Source organism: Pan paniscus, chromosome 6, assembly GCF_029289425.2.
Source record: "Pan paniscus chromosome 6, NHGRI_mPanPan1-v2.0_pri, whole genome shotgun sequence".
Lineage (NCBI taxonomy): Eukaryota > Metazoa > Chordata > Mammalia > Primates > Hominidae > Pan > Pan paniscus.
Window position 1 is genome coordinate 195,886,241 of NC_073255.2, and position 23,278 is coordinate 195,909,518.

Consider the following 23,278-nt stretch of genomic DNA (forward strand, 5'->3'; position numbering starts at 1 on the left):
CTAGAAATACCATTTGACCCAGCCATCCCATTACTGGGTATATACCCAAATGACTATAAATCATGCTGCTATAAAGACACATGCACGCGTATGTTTATTGCGGCATTATTCACAATAGCAAAGACTTGGAACCAACCCAAATGTCCAACAATGATAGACTGGATTAAGAAAATGTGGCACATATACACCATGGAATACTATGCAGCCATAAAAAATGATGAGTTCATATCCTTTGTAGGGACATGGATGAAATTGGAAACCATCATTCTCAGTAAACTATTGCAAGAACAAAAAACCAAACACCGCATAGTCTCACTCATAGGTGGGAATTGAACAATGAGATCACATGGACACAGGAAGGGGAATATCATACTCTGGGGACTGTGGTGGGGAGGGGGGAGGGGGGACGGATAGCATTGGGAGATATACCTAATGCTAGATGACGAGTTAGTGGGTGCAGCACACCAGCATGGCACATGTATACAAATGTAACTAACCTGCACAATGTGCACATGTACCCTAAAACTTAAAGTATAATTAAAAAAAAAAAAAGAAACATAGAAACTATGAAGGACTAGCAACACACATAAAGCCATTATCTTGTAAAAAAAAAAAATTGTAATGTTATAACCTTCCATTCTTTCCCCTATGAATTAAAACTTTTTTTTTTTTTTTTTAACGAGACTAAAAAATCAAGTTGATAAAATCTATGCCCTGTGGGAACTGGTTAGGTCAGGCTACCCACTCCAGATTTCCAGCAGGCTGGCCTCAGCTCTACCTACAGCCAGTAGCTTATTAAGGCTCTAGGCGCCAGTGACACCTTCAGACAGGTGGTTAGTGCGCCCTAAGGACTCTCCGCAGCGTCGCTCAGGTTCACAGAACACGCCCAGGGGCGTGTCCAGCTGTCGTCGGGGAGAGCCCACCTCCCCGGGGGGTGTGGCTAAGGGACGAGGCACTTCTCGTCCAGAGCCCAGGTAATCCGGGCGGGATCAGCTGGCGTCGCGATGTGATGACGTCAGGCCCCGGGCAGGCCTGGAGTGGCGCGCTGGGCGTGCGCGGCTGCGGTCCGGCGTGTTGGTCCCCGCGGTTCAGCTGAGGTAGGGACGTGCTGTAGGCCGGAATGTTACCGGCTGTTGGATCTGCGGATGAGGAAGAGGATTGTCCTGAATTGGTTCCCATTGAGACGACGCAAAGCGAGGAGGAGGAAAAGTCTGGCCTCGGCGCCAAGATCCCAGTCACAATCATCACCGGGTATTTAGGTAACTAACCATCCCAGTCACAAAATGCCGTGAACTCTGGTGTCGTGGGATTTTGCGGGCTGCCGGTGCCTCTTCTCCTGAGGCATTGGGGCCTCATGATCAAGAGCAAATGTCTTTGAGGTAGGGGCTGGGTCACTTGCTTCTCGTAGGGGTTACCTCTCATCTTGGGAGTTAATGATGCCCGGTCCCCTCTGCGTTCGATTCCCGTTTCTCAAGTGAGATGGAAAGTTAGCCTTTGAAACAAGGCTTTGAAGCTAAGACACGCCCCCCAATTGTCTCTGTGACCTCTTACCAGGTTATCTTACCTTCCTGACGCTCATCTACCTCACCTGAAAATGGAAAAATACCTGTCACCTGGGAAACAGGGCCGGAACCACCTACCTATTGCCATGAAAGGATGTCCCGTCTGTAAAATGCCCGACACGTGGGGCTTTCGTCGGTAGATTCCCCTTCCCCACGAGCCACAGTCCTCCAGCCAGTTGGCAGGAAGTGCTCCCATCTTAAACGCTTTTTTTGGAGGTCTGTTTGTAAACCACTGCGTAGGAAGTAAGAATAAAATCTCTGTCCTCCAAGACTATTTCTCAAACTAAGAACGTTGAGAGTGTACAGGGATACTCGAAACCACAAGTTTGTGAAGTTGGTAGTTTCGTGAAGGGCGGTTTATGCACTTACACTAGAAGTTTCTTACTGGAAAAGTTTGAGAAATATATTTTTAAACCTTACAGTTAAATAGAAGGGCTAGAACAAATATATGACTGTATTAGAAGTTTGGAAAAAGTTAAGAAATGTAAATAAAATGATACTGTTTCCGGGAAATAATATTCCTAGTTGTTGCTAGAGACAGGTACAGACTTGGGCCACTTCGTGACCTTTTATGTAAAAATAAGAAATAACTGCTTTTGTTTTTTTAAAAACTTTGTAGACTGTAAGTTTATTCCCGTTTTTTGCTCGGAAGTAATTTTATAAAGGAATTTATTTTTGGCGTTTCCCCACAGTTATTCAGAGGCTGCTCTGCTGAGAAGATGAACAAATTTCTTGTCCAAAACAATGTATTTCAAACGTGCCCCTCGGGCCTTTCCCGTGTTGCTCACTGGTAGGTCAGTAGATCATTGGAGAAAATGATCTGAAGCTCAGGAGTGAGAATTAATACCAGCAACCTTGTTGCTGAATCTAGGTATAGTTTCACTCCTATCCCTGACCATTTTCCCTTTTTGAAACACTGTTCTTTTGGCTTCTATTACATTTTTCTTCTGATTTTTCCACCTGCTTCTCTGGCTTCTTTTTAAGGCTCCATCCTCCTTCCCCCTTTGTCCATCTTTAGCTACACACCTGTGTAATTTCTATTTTGATGTCCTACAACTTAAAACTTAACATGTCTGAAACTTCATCTGTTACCATCCCCCCAAATCCTGCTTCTGTGATCCCAACCATTTGGAATACTCTAAAAGCCTCCTGACTAATCTGGAGTCTTGCTGCCCTTTAATTTATTCGTTGCATGTTAGCCTTAATGATCTTTATAAATGTCAATCCGACTGCGTCACACCTTTCAGTGGCGTCCCTATGGGTTAAAATTCAAATTCCTTAACATGAATTACAAGGACCTGTAGGATCTGGATCTTGCCAACCTTTCCAGCCTGCCAAATTGGCCCCGCACAATGAACTAATGTTACTTCAAAGGTGCCAAGTGTTTTAGCCCCTTGGAATAGGTACTTTTTTACTGTGACTCCTCTGGCTAGATGTCCCTCTTAGGTTCTCCATAGCATTTTGTGCATCTCCTATTGAATATGTCACCCTGTGACATAATTGCCTCCTTATTCACTGAATTCCCCTCCATTCCCCCCTTCCCTTAATATTTCTAAGCTCTATGAAGGCAAAGACTATCTTGTTCACTTTTTCACCAAGGCCCAGCATAAATCTGTAACGTATTAGAAACCTTCGAATGAATGAACTATGTCTTAAAGTGTTTTTTTTTTTCATAATATGGTTAAAAAGCCCTAGTAAATCTTCTCTTAGAAGATTTCTTACATTCACCCTTTCCTTTCAGTTTTCACATCACTGCCCTGTGAAACACTCATGTTCAGGGCCTCTGTCTCAGGCTTGGACTGGTTTTAAGATCTTCCTCATTGCCCTAAGTCTCTCTCTTCCATTCTATACTTCATATTTTTGTGATGTTGAGCTTCCTAAAGTACTCTAAATATAAGCCTTCATCTCTTAAAAAGCTTTGAAAGGAATATGACCTAAAAGATATTAATACCCTAATACTCCGTAAAATCTTCCTAGTTATAGGAAGATCTAGTTATATACTAGAAAACTTAATGTATTTCAGAAGACATGTATAGCCTACATGTAAAAGTTTTTAGCAGCACTGTAATAGTAAAACACTGGAAACAAACCAAATGTCCAACAAAAAAAAAAAGATAAAGAAATGATATAGTCATACAATTGAACTACAATACTATGCAGTTAGGATTTTCTTTTTTTCCTCTATGAATTTTAGTGTGTACGGTTCACAAGACTATTTTTTTTCTACTGGAGATTGACATATTGGGTTTCATATGCCACCTGCTGGATAAAGTTGGTATAGCTTTATGAATTTATCTTACTGAACATTCTGTCCATTGTTGACACTACCTCGCTCTATTCCCCATTTCATAAAAACTTTTATAGATTGTTTAAAGCATACTATAAGTAGCCATATAGTCAGCCTGAAGTTGCGTCTCGTTAATGTTGAAATAAAAGGTCATTATAAATAAAAGAGTGTGTGTAAATTTTAGGGAAGGTTAGGCTGGGTTGAAGAAACTGTTTCAACTTGTAGGAGTGTTTGTAAATATTTATAAAATTTTATGTCTACATAAAGTATTTTGCAACAGGTTTCAAAGGATGCTTTAATCTTATCCTCTAGGATATTCTATACTAAAATAATATATGAAAAATAGCATGCAAATTCTCAAAAACGTTAGGATTCTTTATGTGTTTTTTGTATCTTTAAAATTATTTTGAATTTTTTTATTTACAAAAAATATGTTTTATAGGTGCTGGGAAGACAACACTTCTGAACTATATTTTGACAGAGCAACATAGTAAAAGAGTAGCGGTCATTTTAAATGAATTTGGGGAAGGTAAGTAAAGTTCAATAAATGTCATGTTGCAAGATTTTGTGTGACTGTTTATTCCTCTGGTGAATTGATATTCCATATTTAAAAATGAAAATGCAAGGTATTGTATTGATGTGGATAGCTTTAGAAAAATTAGATTAATTTCTGTTAAGATTTATATGGGTTGAGATACTGAAATTAGTTTTAATAAAATTTTATTTTGTATAACTTTGGAGTTCTTATTAACAGAATTAAACTACATTTTTACCTGAAATAAATGACTCCAGAAGTAAAAATCTAGACATATGAAAAAACGTTTATTTTTTGTTTTATTTTATTTTTTTTGAGATGGAGTCTCTCTCTGTCACCAGGCTGGAGTGCAGTGGTGCAATCTCAGCTCACTGCCACCTCTGTCTCCTGGGTTAAAGTGATTCTCCTGCCTCAGCCTCCCGAGTAGCTGGGACTACAGGCGTGCGCCACCATGCCCAGATAATTTTTGTATTTTTAGTAGAGACAGGGTTTCACCATGTTGGCCAGGATGGTCTTGATTGAGCTCCTGGCCTTGTGATCCACCCGCCTCGGCCTCCCAAAGTTGCTGGGATTACAGGCATGAGGCACCATGCCTGGCCAAAAAATGTTTTTTTTAGGAATTAGAAAGGCACTTTTGTATGGACTCTATTGCAACTCATGAAAAATATTTGAAAATGCTTCTGTTATTAGTTAACTTTGTTTAATGTTTATTATCTGCAATGCAGTTAAAACTCAGTATTTTAAAAATAAGGTAAACATATGGTCTTTATCCTCATGTATTTTAAGTTATCTGTGAAAATAAGTGTGCTTAACTTCTCAACTGAAATATTAAACTGTAGTCAAAAAAATAGCTCTAGACACAATACTTCTGTTATCTTTATAGGAGTTTTTCTTCATAAGTATGAATTGTAATCAAAGCTCACTTCTAGCCAAAAAACAATATCTATTAAACGATTTCTTTTAAAATGTACTATTTTTTTTCAGTTGTAAAAAGTAAAAGAGCTAGGTTTTATGAACAGGATGGGAAGCCAGTTATATTCGATTTCTGGTTTTAATAAACTAAAGAGAAAAGTGCTTTTTAGGCAAAAATCCTGAGATTTCTAATAACAGACTGTTTTTTTCATCATCTTATTAAATAACCTATTGCACACTGATTACATTTATTCTTACTATTTTCTTTATTTTTTCCCAGATCATTTTTGCAATTTTATTTTTCACAGCATTCTCAATACTTTTCTTCATGTTTCATTAATGTTCTGTATATAGTCCGAATTCTGTAGCAACCTCTTTAGAAGCTCTTTATTAATACCTAGCTGAAATATAAAAAATATGTAAGTGTAAAACTACTCGATTTTATGGGAGCTCATTTGCTTAGTGGACTTTTAGAACTTCACCATTTGGTATATTTCTTTATTAGAGGAAAAGTAAAACATTTAAAATAATTCTTATAGATAACAAGCATTTCAAATATAGTTTATTCTTTCTTAAGTAAGTATTGCTAGGAAAATATGTGAATTTGACTAAAAGTTTAGGTTTTTTTTTTTTTTTTGAGATGGAGTCTCGCTGTGTTGCCCAGGCTGGAGTGCAGTGGCACAGTCTCGGGTCACTGCAACCTCCGCCTCCCGGGTTCACGCCATTCTCCTGCCTCAGCCACCTGAGTAGCTGGGACTACAGGCGCCCGCTACCTCACCTGGCTAATTTTTTGTAATTTTAGTAGAGATGAGGTTTCATTGTGTTAGCGAGGATGGTCTCGATCTCCTGACCTCGTGATCCGCCCGCCTTGGCCTCCCTATAAGTTTAATTTTTAAATGAGCACATGGTACACTGGCCAAAAACCTTCCTCAAGATGAACTAGGGTTTTTACTCATTGGGAATATTCAGCAGTTTGTCTAACAGAAACAATTTAGAAGAAGAATGAAAAGAAAAAGATAGATAAGGCGGTCTCTTAAGAGGTTGAAGGGCATACAAAATCCAGTATATAAAACATACTAGTCTATTTAGAAAGTTTACCCTGGACAAGAAAAAAATGCCTTCAAGATAGCTACTTTATTAAGAAATGGGGGTGGCCAAGTAAGAGGCCTAAGGAGGAAGTAGGTATGTTTATTAGTTTAGGATGTGTCTTTTTCAGGGCTTAAGTCATCTTAAATAAAAGCTAAAATAATGTAGTGTACTGTAATTTAGATATCGAGGCTGCATGAATAAAATGAAAGAATATAAGTTATAAAATGCAGTTTCTGCTTTAAGATCTCCATTATTGAATTATCCTCATCTTTGTTTTTTGTTGGCTAATGGACATAAGCTAAAGAGTGCTGTTTGTTAATTATTCTAGGAAGTGCGCTGGAGAAATCCTTAGCTGTCAGCCAAGGTGGAGAGCTCTATGAAGAGTGGCTGGAACTTAGAAACGGTTGCCTCTGCTGTTCAGTGAAGTGAGGAATGTGTTTACTGTGTACATGGTTTACTAGAAATGTTTATTGATTATATTTCCAGCTTTAATTTTCTTGAGTAATTTAACTGAATTTACACAGTTTGCTTCATTGTATTTTCAAACAAATAGAAAATAAACTTATTAGGAAGCATTTTCTTAAAGTGTTTCTTGCTGTCTTTTCTATCTGCTCTAATGTTTTGGTCCTTTTATTGAGTTTTTATTGCTTTTGATGTCAGGGCTTATTTAATCTGTAGTGCATGAAAGTCTCATATGTAAAAAATGATTATTCTGAATTTAATCTGTCATTGGTCATATTTCTAAGTGTTCAACCTTATAAAAAAAATAAATGACTATCAAAAAAGAGAAAAACCTTACATTATGTTCTACTAGTTAAGTTTTCAAGGACAGTGTTCACTAGTCTACCATAGACCCTAGAAGAGTTACCCAACACATAGTAGCACTCAAATATTTGTTGAATGAATTATAAAAATGACTACTTGTACTGTTAATTTTGTGTATTCTAGTGAATTAAATCTCTTCGGCATCATTTACTCCCTTAGGTATTTGACTCTGTGTCAAATGTTTTGGCAAGGATAAAATTATAACAGACTTTCTTGAACAACCAAAATGTAATCTATTAAGGATTTTCCTTCACTTTTGATAAAATAAGAAAAAAGGAAATTAAAACCTTGCATCCTAATGTAAAATAGAATTATATGGTGTTTAATATCAGTGTCCCTTTAGCTATTATATTAAACTACTATAGTTAATAAATTTTATCATTATTTTGTATGTTGGTTTTTAAAAATTTCATAAAGCTATAAAAAGATACTTGGTCAGATAAAGTTTCCTCTGCTTTTAATTTTAATAAAGTATTATTATGTATATGATTTCTTTTTCCCTATTATATATATGCGTCTATTGTTTTCTCACTGGTAAATATGGGACGGACATTTTGTTAGAAGGCTAGAAGTGAGTTAAATTTTCACATTCCTAAGGATACTTTTGTCTTGGGTTGTTGAATACATTTTAAAGTGTTTATAATAATCACTTCAAAATATTTAGGTAGTTAACTGTAAGTTATGTTTTGGTATTCTCCAGGGACAGTGGCCTTAGAGCTATTGAGAATTTGATGCAAAAGAAGGGGAAATTTGATTACATACTGTTAGAGACCACTGGATTAGCAGATCCTGGTAAGAAGCGAGATTATTAATAACCAGAATATAGTTCTGTGATATATTGTAAATAGATGTATTAGAGGAATATCTAAAATGAGTATTAAAGCTTTTGTTAGTATTAAACCAAAAACTTTTTTTGGTTTAAATGAGGAAAAGTACTTGGTTGTCATTTTCTTTGGCAGTTGAATGAATGATCAGAGTATTTCTTGGTACTTTTAAGCTGTTAATAGAATTTGAAGTTTTATTGATTGACTTAGGATTATTTGTAAGAACAGAAGTTGTTAAAAATAAGGACATGTAGGAAGAGCAGAGACGTTCTACCTCTAAGTACAGTTGTCCCTTGGCATCCATGGGGTATTAGTTGCAGAACCTCTGAGGATACCAAAATCTATTAATGTTCAAGTCCCTTACATAAAATGGTGTAGTATTTGCCTATAACCTATGCACATCCTCCCATATACTTTAAATCATCTGTAGATTACTTATAATACCTAATACAATGTAAGTGCTGTGTAAGTAGTTATTATATTGCATTGATAAGGTAATCATGACAAGAAACTCTAAACTCTACTATGGAAAGCTACACAGAGTCAACCTGTTTCTAACAATGGGTTTCTGTTACCTTCTTACCAAGCTCTAATTCTTGATAAAGTCTGTTTATTTTCCCCAAATAACTTTTAGATAAAATCTTTATTTTCAGTTTGCATAAAAGTTAGTGCTTATTCTGTGAATCTGACCCATACCATTATTTTCTTTTTGATCTGGGTCTCTGGCATTGGGGCGATTTGTAAAACTATGTTAAAGTATTTGGGGGTAATTTACTAAACAGGTCATAGTTGTCCAAAAGAAATATTGAAGTATCCTGAGAGTTCAAATGTGATCAGTGGTTATTGTAATTAAAACAATTACATAATAACATCATCCCCATGTTTTCAAAGTAGTATTGAATTAGGCTATTTTGGTCCTTATAGTAGGCATGGGTTTTCATACCTTTCTGATAAATCTGACTGATGATAGGACTTGGACTAATATGTTGGCATTAAATATTATTTGAATCTGGTAAGAAAGAAAAATATATTGTATGCTTTTATTAGAAATAGCAAATATCAGTTTGTTTCATCATAGCCAGTTTTGCCATTTTATAGACAAAAACTTGATACTTTTGAGAGTTTAATTAAACACGATTCAGCTTTTCAGAGGAAGAAAAAAACTAAAGATCACAGAGAAAGCTTTTATACAAATTGTAGTTATAAAAAATGTTAATGTTTCTTGCTTCTAACTTTCTTTACAATAAAGATTTTATTGTTTGGGTAAAGATGGAACATTCATTGTAAAAAATTTAAATACCTAAAAAATACAAAGAAGAAAGTTGAAAAGTAATCATCTCACTATTGTGATATACAAGTAGGGGCTGGGCATGGTGGCTCATGCCTGTAATCCCAGCACTTTGGGAGGCTGAGGCAGGTGGATCCCTTGAGGCCAGGAGTTCAAGACCAGCCTAGCCAACATGGTGAAATCCAGTCTCTACTGAAAATTCAAAAACTAGCCAGGCGTTGTGGCGCACCCCATAATCCCAGCTACTCAGGAGGCTAAGGCATGAGAATCGCTTGAAAGCTGGGAGGCGGAGGTTGCGGTGAGCCGAGATCACGCCACTGCACTCCAGCCCAGGCAACAGAGCAAGACTGTATACACACACACACACACGCACATGCACACACACACACACACACATTCATACACACACACACAAGTAGGTAAATTTTATTCCAGGGATCTATCTATGCCAGTGCTACTTGGTAGTATGTTGAATGGCAGCCTCAGCCTCAGCTGGGAGCTTGTTAGAAATGCAAATTCTTGACCAACCCAGATCTACTGAATTGGAATCTCTAAGGGAGGGGGTCAAGCAAGCTGTTTTTAATAAGCCCTTCAGGTGATTCTTATACTGTACAGCCATACCGCAGGGATGTTGTGGGCTTAGTTCCATATCACTGCAGTAAACTGAATATCACAATAGAGTGAGTCACACACATTTTTTTGTTTCCCATTGCATATAAAAGTTATGTGTTTTGGCCGGGTATGATGTCACAGGCCTGTAGTCCCAGCTACTTGGGAGGATCACTTGAGCTCAGGAGTTTGAGGCTGCAGTGAGTCATGATTGCACCACTGCACTCCAGCCTGGATGACAGCATGAGACCCCATTTCTTAAAAAAAAAAAAAAAAAAAAAAGCTGTGTTTATACTATACTGTAGTCTATAAAATGTGTAATAGAATTGTCTAAAAAACATACATACCTTAATTAAAAATATTTATTGCTAAAAAATGCTAACGATCATCTCAGCTTTCAGCAAGTCATAATCTTTTTGCTGGTAGAGGGTCTTGCCACAATGTTGATGGGTGCTGACCAATCAGGGTAGCAGTTACTGAAGGTTGGGGTGGCTATCGCAATTTCATAAGATGATAATGAAGTTTGCTGCATTAGTTGACTCTCCCTTTCATAAAAGATGTCTCTATGGCACATGATGCTATTTGATAGCATTTTACCCACAGTGTGACTTCTTTCAAAATTGGAGTCAGTCCTCTCAAACCCTGCTTCATCAATGAAGCTTCTGTCATATTTTAAATCCTTTGTTGTCATTTCGACAGTGTTCATAGCATCTTCACCAGGAGTAGATTCCATCTCAAGAAACCACGTTCTTTTCCCGTCCATAAGAAACAACTTCTCATTAGTTAAAGTTTTCTTATGAGATTGCAGGAATTGAGTCACATCTTCAGACTCCCCTTCTAATTCTAGTTCTCTTACTGTTTCCACCACATCTGCAGTTATTTCCTCCATTGAAGTCTGAAATCCCTCAAAGTCATCTGTGAGGGCTGGAATCATCTTTCAAACTCATTCATGTTGATACTTTGATCTCCCATGAATCACAAATGTTCTTAATGGCATCTAGAATGATGAATCCTTTCCAGAAGGTTTTCAATTTACTTTGCCCAGATCCATCAGAGGAATCACTGTCTATGGTAGCTATAGCCTTATGAAATATATTTCTTAAATAAGACTTAAAAGTCAAAGTTACTCCTTGATCAGTGGGCTGCAGAATGGATGTTGTGTTAGCAGGCATGAAAACAACATTAATCTCCTTGTACATCTCCATCACAGCTCTTGGGTGATCAGGTGCGTTGTCAATGAGCAATAGTGTTTTGAAGGAATCTTTTCTAAGCAGTAGATCTCCATGGTGGGCTTAAAATAAACCATGCTGTAAACAGATGTGCTGTCATCTAGGCTTTATTATTTATAGAAAACAGGCAGAGGAGATTTAGCATAATTCTTAATGGCCCTAGAATTTTCAGGATGGTAAATGATTATTGGCTTCAACTTGAAGTCACCAGCTGCTTTAGCCTCTAACAAGAGAGTCAGCCTGTCGTTTGAATCTTTGAAGCCAGGCATTGACTTCTCTATAGCTATGAAAGTCCTAAATGGCATCTTCTTCCAAAAGGAGGCCATTTCATCTCCATTAAAAATCTGTTGCTGGCCGGGCTCGGTGGCTCATGCCTGTAATCTCAGCACTTTGGGAGGCCGAGGTGGGCAGATCACGAGTTCAGGAGTTCAAGACCAGCCTGGCCAACATAGTGAAACCCCATCTTGACTAAAAATACCAAAAATTAGCCTGGCTTGGTGGTGGGAGCCTGTAATCCCAGTTACTTGGGAGGCTGAGGCAGGAGAATGGCTTGAACCCGGGAGGCGGAGGTGGCAGTGAGCTGAGATTGCACATTGCACTCCAGCCTGGGTGACAGAGCGAGACTCCATCTCAAAATAAATAAATAAATAAATAAAAAATAAGTCTGTTGCTTAGTGTAGCTACTTTCATGAATGATGTTAGCTACATCTTCTAGGTAGTTTACTACAGCTTCTATATCAGCATTTGCTGCTTTCCCTTGCACTTTTATGTTATGGAGATGGCTTCTTTCTTTAAATCTTGTGAACCAACCTCTGCTACCTTCCAACTTTTCTTCTCTAGCTTCCTCACCTCTCTCAGCCTTCATAGAACTGAAGAGAGTTAGGGTTGCTCTGAATTAGGCTTTGGCTTAAGGGAACATTGTGGCTTGTTTGATCATCTATCCAGACCACTTCATATCAGCAATAAGGCTGTTTTATTATCATTTGTGTGTTTACTGGAGTAGCACTTTTAATTTCCTTCAAGAACTTTTCCTTTGCATTCACAACTTAGCTAACTGGCTCAAGAGACCTAGCTTTTGGCGTATCTTGGCTTTCAACATAACTTCCTCACTAAGCATAATCATTTCTAGCTCTTGATTTAAAGTGAGAAACAGGTGACTGTTCCTTTCACTTGAACACTTAGAGGCCATTGTAGGATATTAATTGGCCTAGTTTCATGTTGATCATATTCTTTATGTTGTCATGGTTCTGTCATAATTCTTTTAGTTCTATGTTTTAATAGTTTTGGTGCTCATTACCAGTACTGTTGCTTCTCCATTCCCGAGTTAGTCTATCTCCTGATTGAATTTCATTGTCAGGCAGTCTTTTCAAGTTACAGGTACTGCATGCATTCTTTGGGTTCTTATACACTTCATTGATTCAAAATATTTGTCTTTTGTTTTTATATTACTTGAAGGATTACTTGGCTAGGTATAAAATTTATCAGTCACACTTTTTTCCCCCTCAACTTTGTAAATGTTGTTCCATAATCTCCTAGTGTTTGATTGGCTGGATTTCTTTGTGCAATGTTTTCTCCTTTTATTAGGAAGAATTTGTGAGTATTATAGTCTCTGAGTTTCAATGCTTGCTGTTTTCTTTAATGCTTGAGAATGTCTGTCTATTGCTTTCGTTCCTGAAAAATAACTTGTTTGGGAACACTTTCATTAGAACTTTGTGGTCACTGTTTTATTATTTTGGGACATCTAGTGTTACTGTAGAAAAGTCTGATTTTTCTCCCTCCCTCCTTGAAGGCACTTTTTTTTTTTTAAATCTAAAATGCCTGAGAGTTTTCTTCTTTATTTTTGAAATTCAGTAATATAAACAAGGTATATCTAAGTGTCACTTATAATCATTTTTCCCTAAATTATAATATGCCCTTAGTTCTTCTAAGAACATTTTCCTTGTTTATTACCATGAATACTTTTTTTTGGTCAAATTATTAGATCCTCTACTTCATGACACCAGTTTTTTTAATACTGAATTTTCTTTTGTTCTTCGTATGTATTCTAATTGCTTTGATTTTGTCTTTTCAGATGCTGTGATCATCTGAAGGCTTTCTTTTTGTCAATAATTCTGTTTTCTCCAGTGTCTGTCCTGTTTTTGATATTTTAAATGAATTAATTGGTTAAATCATTGTGTTATATAGGCTCTAAGTTTCTTTAGCACTACAAACTGCATTTTCATCTTATTCTGCTTCTTCTTGCTTTTGAGCTTATTATAAGGTTGTATTGTTTTCAAGTTCTTCATTATGATGAAGTTGTTGAGAATTTTCTTTAGTTTTTATTGGGTTGTGTATCCTTCCAGAATGGGTTCTTTGCCACTTGTGTGCCCTATTCATTTCTTCATTTTGTGTTCTTTCTTGCTTTTTATTCCCTGTATGTGTGTGTTTCTTTTTGTCAGGCTGTAATACATATGCATACATGTTTCTTCTTGATATGGGAGAACTTCTATGTGGTGCTGATGGGAAATATTTTTAATACTCCACTCTCCTTACCCAAGTTTGTTTTTCTCCTGAGCCCTAGTTTGAAAGCTGTATATTGTTGGAGTGGAGGGAAAGAGAAGGGAAAAGTGGTGATTCAGAGAGCCAAAGGGGGCAATGTGGCTTTTAGGCTCTGCTCTCTTGAAGTACCAAGTATCTCACTCTTGGGTCTGCCCAACTGCTTATGAATAAAATTCCTTTGCCTTGTATGGGGACATCATTCGACCTCAGACCTCTCATTTCTCTTTGTTCTGAGCCCTAGAATGTGACCTGACCTTCTCCTTCCCAAAGCATGGAGATGGTTAAAACTCACTCTTGAAATTTTTTTGTTGACTTTTCCCTGTGTTGCTTATTCATTCCTCGGCTCTACTTTTTGCCATTTTGGAGTGTATTTCTGGTAAGTGTTTAGGATTTTGTAAACTATTTCCCTACAACCTCTTATTGGAGGTAGGGGTAGAGTTGGGAATGACCATCAATCACCTATAACTTTGTTTCTTATTTTGACTATCAGTCTTCAAAATTTATGGCAGGCTCTTTTATATTTGGTTGCTGCTAATAAAATGTTGGCCTTTTTGTTTTATTTTTTATTTTTTGTTTTATTAGATTTTGAAGAAGGGAGATTCTAAAATGTAGTTCAGGTTTTCTCAGTGTCAGCACAAATAACATTTTGGGTTGGATCATTATTTGTTGTGAGGGGGTTGCCCTGTGCAGAGTAGGATATTTAACAACATCCCTGGCTTCTACCCACTAGATGCCAGTAGCATTCCCCTAGTTAAGACAACCAAAAAACATCTTCAGACATTGCCAAATATTCCCTGGGGAGAAAAGCACCCTGGTTTGAGAGCCACTGATCAATTTTGTTCATTCATCTTTACTCCTCCTAAATACCTACATCCAAATTTTAAATAGATCTTTCTCATGTAGTCTGGCAAGTATTATATCAAAGATAAATACCAGTTTTAGAATAAAGCATTAATATACTCTTGCATTTCAACTTAAGAGGCAAATATTAACAGTAGGATTTGTAAACTATTTATTGGAATAAAAATCAATGAATTTTTAAAAATTACAAAATGATTTATGTATGTTAGATATTTTACTGAGTGAAAAAATTCATGCTTTTTTAAATGACTTATTGTTTGGAGTAGTGATACAGTAGGTTTAATTTTCCCCCTCATTAATTAAAATCATGTTTTAGCCAAGAAAGTGAACAAAATTCTTATTGGCAATTCAGTTGTTTCCCGTTTTGGAGACTGACACTCTCCAGTTCTAAGTTAAATAATCGTCATGGTAAAGTAATTTCCTTGAAAAGAACGGACATTGATTCAGCCCCTGTTACTCACAAATCCTATTTGAGTCAAATTGGAAAACTATTAAGTTTTTGGGAAAAAAGTCAATAGGTATCAGGAAACCATTAGATCTTGTGGCCCTTGCTATATCTTGCATGAGTAATCACTGTAAACAGCTGACAGGTATTTCATTGTTGACACCGAGTGATGCTTGGGGGACCACATCTTGTCAGAGTAGGTGGACAGCTTTAGACGTTGGAATGAGTTTGATTATCCTTGTTTTTCTCCTACACTCATTCTTTTAGACAGCCCTGTCACTAACTGGGCCTGTGATGCTTTCAAAAATCAAATACTTTCCTTGCTGTCGGTTTTCTTTTTCTTGCGTTGTGGCATACTAATCAGGGTATGTGGTTTGGTACTGAACCAATTTCTGTCAAAAGCAAGTTTTAATTTATTATTTAGGAAAAATTTTTCCTAAGACCCAGGTTTTATACAGTACTAAATAAATAGTGTGAGAAATAATTAGTAATGCCATAGAGTATATAATTTTACTTCTAGTTCTACACAGATTGCAAGTAAATTTTTTTTGGGCAAGTGATTTTGGAATTATCTATGTTTTGTTTTCCTTTTCCTTTAGAGTGATAATTCACTATTTATGATTGAATGATTATCATATTAAAGAGGTGAGAAAATAAAAATAAGTCTGATGTGCACAAAGCCATACTGCTCAAATTGTTTGATAATATCTGTTAATTAAATTATTATGGCATTGGTAGAAGAATGATGTTTTGTTTATATGTGGTTAGAATTGGTCTTTTTTAAAGGAAATAACGAGAGATGGAAATGGAATGGGTATAAATAGTAAAAGGTTCTGTCACTATAATTCCCTTTTGCTATAAATAGTTAAAGGTTCTATCACTATAATTTCCATAAGAAGATATATCTGTTTACCTGTTAGTTTTATCAGGGCAAATTAAAACATGGATAGAATCATGTTTCTCAGTGTGAAGAAATATTTTTATTTGATGAATATTATATATTTTCAGGTGCAGTGGCTTCTGTGTTTTGGGTTGATGCTGAATTAGGGAGTGATATTTACCTTGATGGTAAGTTAAAAAACAGTTTTCTTTTATCTTTCTTGTTTTTTTTTTTTTCTGAGACAGAGTCTCACTTTGTTGCCCAGACTGGAGTGCATGGAGTGCAGTGGCATGATCTCGGCTCACTGCAACTTTTACCTCCTGGGTTCAAGTGATTCTCCTGCCTCAGCCTCCCGAGTAGCTGGGACTACAGGCGTGCACCATCGTACCTGGCTAATTTTTGGATTTTTAGTAGAGACGGGGTTTCGCCATGTTGGCCTGACTGGTCTTGAACCCCTGACTTCAGGTGATCCGCCAGCCTCGGCCTCCCAAAGTGCTGGGATTACAGGCATGAGCCACCACACCCTGCCTCTTTTGTTTTTAAGTAAAATCTTTATGGTTAAGCTTATTGTTGTTCATTCATATTATAACTTTAATTCCTTGCATTGTTGTTCTTTTCACACTTTAGTTTAATGATGAAATCTTTGTTCATATAGATTAAAAAACCCCAGACAGTGGTGGAACTCGATGTCACTCAACTTCGAATTTAGTGCTTCCACTAAGGTTTTCTTTAAAAAAAAAAAAAATGCTTTGTAGGTTTTCTGTATCCTCTGTTGTTTGATTTATGCCCTTAATATAATGTTAGAGCCTTTTATTTTAATCCGCCAGGCAATATGAGGATCATATTTTTGCTTTTATTTTCTCTTGAAGATAAGAATTAAACACTCCTCCCTTACTTTATTTACCTGAACACTTTTGGGCAATGACATGCCTTCATTGAAAATATATTAGAAACTTTCTTAGTTAAGCAACTATGTTTTCTCCCTTTCTCTTTCCCTTTTTCACCTTTTTAAAAACCAGTCGAAATTTTTTACTTTTTCAAAAGTAATAATCATTAAGAAATTTAAGAATTATTAAGCTGGGCCCCATCATTGAGCTCTAATATATGTGGCGGGTAACTGGTTGAATTCCTTAGGCATAATTAAACTCATTCTTTTGTTATCAGCATATATTCAGAGATTGCAAAATGAATTGGTAGTTTGGAAACTTAGGCATATGTTATGTAAAACATTTATGAGTTGGATTTGGATTTGGTGAGAGATGTTAGGAATGATACCTTAAGATGTCTCATTCTTTAGGCAATAATTTAAATCTTAAGAAAAGTCTTGATTTTGATTATGTGAAAATAAACTAGAAATAACCTGTCTTATGTACTTATCACATTTGACTATGTTATGAAATTTGACTTATATTTTGGATTGTAAGCTTTTTCAGTGCCAAGGAAATCTTATTTTCTTATTTATTTAATTTAACATTTTTATTTGTTTTATATCTTCTCTAGTGCCTTAAAGTAGTGCTAGCCACTCATGAAACACATTGACTTATTACTGGAATTTAATTAAATGGCAGCACTGGCAAGAGAAAAAAACAGTACATTGTTTTATTGAGTAGTATTTGTGAACTGAAATAGGTTAGTTTTAATTTTCATTCTGAAGTATGGTTGCATAAATATTAATAAACATTCTTTTTAAAAAGTGATTAAAATGTTTTTTCCTTTGTAGGTATCATAACTATTGTGGATTCAAAATATGGATTAAAAGTAAGTTGAAAGATTGCTATGAGTGGCTCATTATTGAGAGCTGGGAATATGGGGATTGATTGTTTAATTTTCTTTATGTTTGTATCTGAAATTTTCTTTAACAAAAACCTTTCTCAAAAAGATATCCTGAACAATAGGTGAAATTTGTGTTTTAATTATTAGTTTGTGTTAAATATTTCTTTTCTATTACTCTGAGTTTGAGTTGGTGATAAAATTTGGAATTATAATTTGTAATAAGCATATGGGGTTAGGATAGAGTTTGGTATGTATAACTCTTCACAAGGATTCAACCCCAATATTGGTAAGTTTTTCTGTTCCATAGAAGAAGCTGAGCTTGATAAAGCATCTGAGATCTTATTTTTCTTGTTAAATTACTATTAAACACACACTGGAAATGAGTTTTTAAAAAATATTGAAGACCTAGGTGATGGGTTAATAGGTGCAGGAAACCACCATGGCACCTGTTTACCGATGTAACAAACCTGCACATCCCGAGCATGTACCCTGGAACTTAAAATTTAAAAAGTACATATCGAAGAAAATCAGGATATACACATAGGATTAGTAAGAAGACTCTCTCCATTAAAAGGCATCTTGCATCACTTCTTGGTCTTTTGGCTGAGATCAAGTGTAAAAGACATCCTGCTATGAATGTTTTTGTTAACTTCTAAGGTCCTAGAATGCATTTAAATGAGGTTTAATTTATAAAATGCATTTAGTAAGATCTTTAAAAGTATGTTGTTACATACAGTAAAATGATGTTTCTCAACTTCCCAAGTGAAATACCACTAAAGGCAGAAGAGAATGAAATCATCCCACCCACTGACCCGTTCCCAATCTGAGCATATGGATAGGGCCCAAAGCAGTAAGTTCTTAGAAGTTTAAATTCAGTGTTTAAAAATTAGTGTCTGTTTTGTATCCAACCTCATATCTGAACGTGTTAATTTTTTTTTTTTTTTGAGACAGAGTCTCACTCTGTTGCCCAGGCTGGAGTGCAGTGGCACCATCTTGGCTCACTGCAACCTCCACCTCCCAGGTTCAAGCGATTCCCTTGTCTCAGCCTCCTGAGTATCTGGGATTACAGGTGCACACCACCATGCCCAGCTAATTTTGTATTTTTAGTAGAGACCGGATTTTACCATGTTGACCAGCCTGGTCATGAACTCCTGACCTCAAGTGATCCACCTGCCTCGGCCTCCCAAAGTGCTGGGATTACAGGCATGAGCCACCACGCCCGGCCTGAACTTGTTAATGTTTAAGTTTGCTTTTTTTTCCCCAAATCTTTGCTGAAATTATGCTCTAAGGGGATATGTCAGGTTTGTCAAATAGCTACCAATACCTCTTCACTGGGTCTTCTCTCCCTCGTTGATAGAGTGCCCTAATTTGAAAAGTTTGGAAGAAAACTCCTTTTTTAGAGTTTAAAATCTCAATTTATGAATTTATGAATATAATTTAAGAATCAAAGAATGATCCCAAATACAGTATTACAGTTTCACGCAGAAAAATTCCAATGACTGTTGGAAATCATATTTCTTGCAAAATGCTTATGGAGGTAGCAAAAAAGCCCCAAATTATTCATTTTGAATGTTTATTATAGGCATGTTTGAATCTACCTCTTCCATAAATTTATTACAAAATTTGATATACCTATGTGACAGATAACTGCTAAGACATTTTTTTTTATTTTGATAGACTGAAAATGCCATGCCAAAAGTCAAACTGTTTATGTATTTTATGATTATAGGAATAATTTTATATGTATAGTTGGGTATGGAGAAGAGTTAAATAGAATCTATTATCAGCATGATAGAGGCCAAAAAAACAAAGCAACATTCTGAATAATGCAAACACAGTAAACGTTTAACCTCCTGCTACCTTGATAAAACCTCTTAAATTATTAAATCAGTATACCTACACAAAACTGACACACTGTCAGGATAATGGAAACTTTAGATTTTCTAAGTCGGATGCCAGATAAATAACTTTGCCTTGATATAAAGAATTTTCCAACTTGTCCAATTCCTCTGGTTGCAAAGCTTGACCTCAGTAGCTGCTTGTGATTCAGAGAATTCTGAGGCAGTACAAGTAATGACACTTGGATAATGGGCAGCAATTTAAGAATGTCATGCTTCACAGAGCCAGCCCATCACAAGTAAATTTGAGAAATGGTACCCTGTGGCCAGCCAGCCAAATTGAAACTGAAGTGGTAATTGATATCATGGGGTATCATGCTAATAGGATTGTCACCCATTGATCTGAAATATTCATTTTTTAATCATAGGCAAAGAATTGGACAACTTAAAATGACAGCTCTCTATTCTCAGGACTTGACACCCAGGCTACTGACATTGTTCTTTTCAGTTCCACAAATGTGACAGCATTTAATGCAATAGAAGCAATGAATGAAGTTACCCAGAGAAGGTCAAGTGAGAGGTTTCTTCTTGGTTCCTCTGTTATATTGCACAATCTGTTGAAACAATTCAGTCAGAAAACAGTTAGCTTGGAAAAGATCAGAACAATAAATAGACTGACATTATGCAATAATTTTTTAAAAACTAAAATAGTGTTACATCTGTAACCAATCCATTTGAAAGAAATAGTTCCTGCTGCTGCTTTTTAAAAATGACACCAGACGTCTTTGACACTAGATTTATTTCCACTCTGGTCAACAGCAGTGTTCTTTCATAGCCAGTGGGTTTTAAGATAGTTTTTTCTTTTCTTTCTTTCTCTTTTTTCGGTCCTGCTTCTTTCTTTCTTTCTGCAGAAAAGGACACCCTATAGCCCTTCATGAATTTAGGTCTACAGTGGTGTTATTTCAGAGAGTTCCTTTGTTTCTCTCCCTAACCCCCCCAGCTTTATTGAGGTATAATTGACAAGTAAGAATTATATATATTTAAGGTATACAATGTGTGAAATATAAAACAATCGAGCTAGTTAACCTATCCATCACCTCACATTGCTATTTTTTTGAGAGGGGGTGGTAAGAACAATTAAGATCTATGTTTTAGCAGATTCAAGTATACAATAGAATTAACTACAGTCATCATGCTGTAATTAGCTCTCCATGACTTATGCATCTTGTATAACAAACTTTGTATTCTTTGACCAACATCTCACACCACTCCCCTTTAATTTCCTTTGTTTCTTGTGGTAAGTTAAATTGGGGTTTTGATCCTTAGCCTTTTGAATATGTTGGATTAATTAGTATCAAAATTATTTTTGTCTTTTTTGATATATAAGCAAAAGCCATAGTTGTTAAGCAGAGATAAGGAATACTTTGGACATCTATGTAGTATAAAATATTTAAAAAATATTTTGCAAAAATTTTTTCTTCACTTATACAGGTGGAATAGAATGCCAAAATTTCCATTTTGTTTTATTTTATAAATGAAAGTCATCTGACTTAATGACCAAATGGTATATAATGTATTATTGGAGAATGTTCTTTTGAATAGAAGACATTGATTTTATACTTTTTGCAGAGTTTGACTTGGGAAGGTAGGAAGTCACATGAGGGAAATGCAGGGCTGATGTCTAAAGAAAATAAATGTTAATATGCACTTATTTTTTAAAATGTTTGTATAGCTTTCCTATGGGCATAGAAGAGGACATTTATCTCTTCTGCTATAATTATATATGATTACATATAATTTTAATACAGCTGTAAATATTGGCAGGCTCTCATTTGGGGTGATTTTCATTTATTTTTATATTTGATACTTTCTGACTGCCTGGAAGTAGTAAAACGTTAGTCTACCACTGTTAGCTTTGAGTGAAGAATTCTAATATTTTGGAGAGGTAAATGCATTTAAAACATTGCACATTACCTTGTGAAACTAACATTGTATTAGTTACATTTAGGCATGGAAATGCAAAAACAAATCTGTAATTCTTCTGTCATATCATTTTTATGCCTCACAAACTCATAGCCAAATAACCCCAATTTCATATGTTAAAAAAGCTTTCATAAGGTCAATAATATAATATCTTGAAAAATATTTCAGTTTAAAAAGAATTTTCAGTACTATAGGATCATTCAGAGGCAGATGCCTTGCCAAAAATATATCATTGTTAAGTAGATTTACTGCTTAATGGGAAGAGATTTGTTGCTGCATGTTAGATGGCATTTTTCATGTAACATCTTTTATGTATCCCCACAACAGGAGGTGTTAATTACAATTCATTCAACAAATATGTCTTGAGCCTTTGTGCCAGGCACCATTCCAAGGTCTGTTAGCAGCCTCATTCTCTAGAGGCAGAGTATATAACAATAGGACTTGTTGTAGCCTCAGGCCAAGATGAATTATGAAAAAAATATTAAACTTGATCTTTTGGCATGGAATGATTTTTGATACAATACTTGTCAAGTTCTGTGACTTCAATAATTGCAGAGTGGATCTGCAGTTGAATTGAACAAGATTTTGCCTGAAGTAGAAGTATCATTGCCATGATTTTATTTCAGTTTTGTTTTCCTCAAAATAGAATTTGCTGAACTTTTAGAAGGAAAAAATGTTTCTTCTATAGACCTAATCAAGCTTGTTAAATAAAATTATTACCTGCTTGCTCTGAGGTTCCAAACTATTCAGATACCCCTAATGATCATCTCCCCGTGAATTATGAAACTGGTTTGGCTCTGATATATGGTTATTGACATTTGTGTAGCATTGTACACAGACTGATTTTATGTGGCATAAAAGATTTCACAAAGACTTTAAAATTATGTTCATTTTACTTGATGGGTGTGTGTTCAATTAAAAAAAAAGTCCCTGTGATTGTATATAAAATATAGTATCCTGTGATGATGAGGGTGTTAGATTTAGTTTCTTCCTTTATAAATGAAAATAGCCATCTCCCATAATTATTATGAAAGCTAAATGAGAAAAATGTATATAATTTATAAAGTTAGATTCAAGGATTTAATTCATTTGTAAAGTTGGCTTCAAATATAGAGTATTACTATAATCTAGTTGCCTCTAAACCTCAGTAGCCAGCTTTTTATTGTGACAGGGAACCTCTATTGAGGTTTGAGGTAATGAGGGTAAAAGTGTAATTTCCCAGAGAAGAAGCTTGTGATGTTGATGATGTTAGGGATGTAAACAGGATTATGAGGGGGGGAAAAAAAAACAGACAACAAAACTTGCCTCCAGAGAGATGAAAACTACCACTTGGGCTCTAAGTCAGTGTCAAAATATTTTTTGGAGTTAGCCTGACTCTGGAGAGGTCAGTAAAATAAACAGTTGCACTGAGAGGCCAGATTAGCAAGTATAGGTTTCTAAATGATAAACTGCTTTTAGGCTAGAATCAGGGCTGAATCAGCCTTCCCACCACTTATTTGTTTCTAGGGTGTTTGAAAGGCCTAGTACTGAGTTCACGTGGTGCATGATTGTGGGCTGGGGTGTAGGGAAGTATTTTAGATTCTAATATGGGGGTTTGGTGTGAAGGGAAGTATATTAGATTCTAAGAAAGTATATTTCAGTGGTTATCCTTTTTTAAAAATAAGTAATAATGAATATTTAGAACCAGAACAGTTTTGTAAGAAGGAAAATACCTAAAATCTGAACTGTAATCTTCTATGTTTTTATGACATTATGTGAATCAAAGGGGTTTTCCTTTTAAGTAAAAGAAAAGGTCAGGAG

General features: G+C 35.8%; 1 protein-coding gene across 6 annotated transcripts in view; it reads left to right on the forward strand.

The window, feature by feature from the left end:
• The first annotated feature begins 915 nt into the window (after nucleotides 1-915).
• Nucleotides 916-23,278, forward strand: part of LOC129398376 (zinc-regulated GTPase metalloprotein activator 1A-like) — a 42,992-nt gene continuing 20,629 nt past the window's right edge. For 3 of the 6 annotated variants that reach the window (XM_055115591.2, XM_055115590.2, XM_063606144.1), the window contains exons 1-6: nucleotides 986-1,259; nucleotides 4,292-4,378; nucleotides 6,714-6,810; nucleotides 7,911-8,002; nucleotides 16,013-16,072; nucleotides 17,605-17,642. In XM_055115591.2, coding sequence (XP_054971566.1) covers nucleotides 1,121-1,259; nucleotides 4,292-4,378; nucleotides 6,714-6,810; nucleotides 7,911-8,002; nucleotides 16,013-16,072; nucleotides 17,605-17,642 — 513 coding nt within the window. In that variant the 5' untranslated portion in view covers nucleotides 986-1,120. Of the gene's footprint in view, nucleotides 1,260-2,254; nucleotides 2,353-4,291; nucleotides 4,379-6,713; nucleotides 7,700-7,910; nucleotides 8,003-16,012; nucleotides 16,073-17,604; nucleotides 17,643-23,278 lie in introns of those variants that run through there. The other 3 variants (XM_063606143.1, XM_055115602.2, XM_055115603.3) reach the window with 3 other exon arrangements.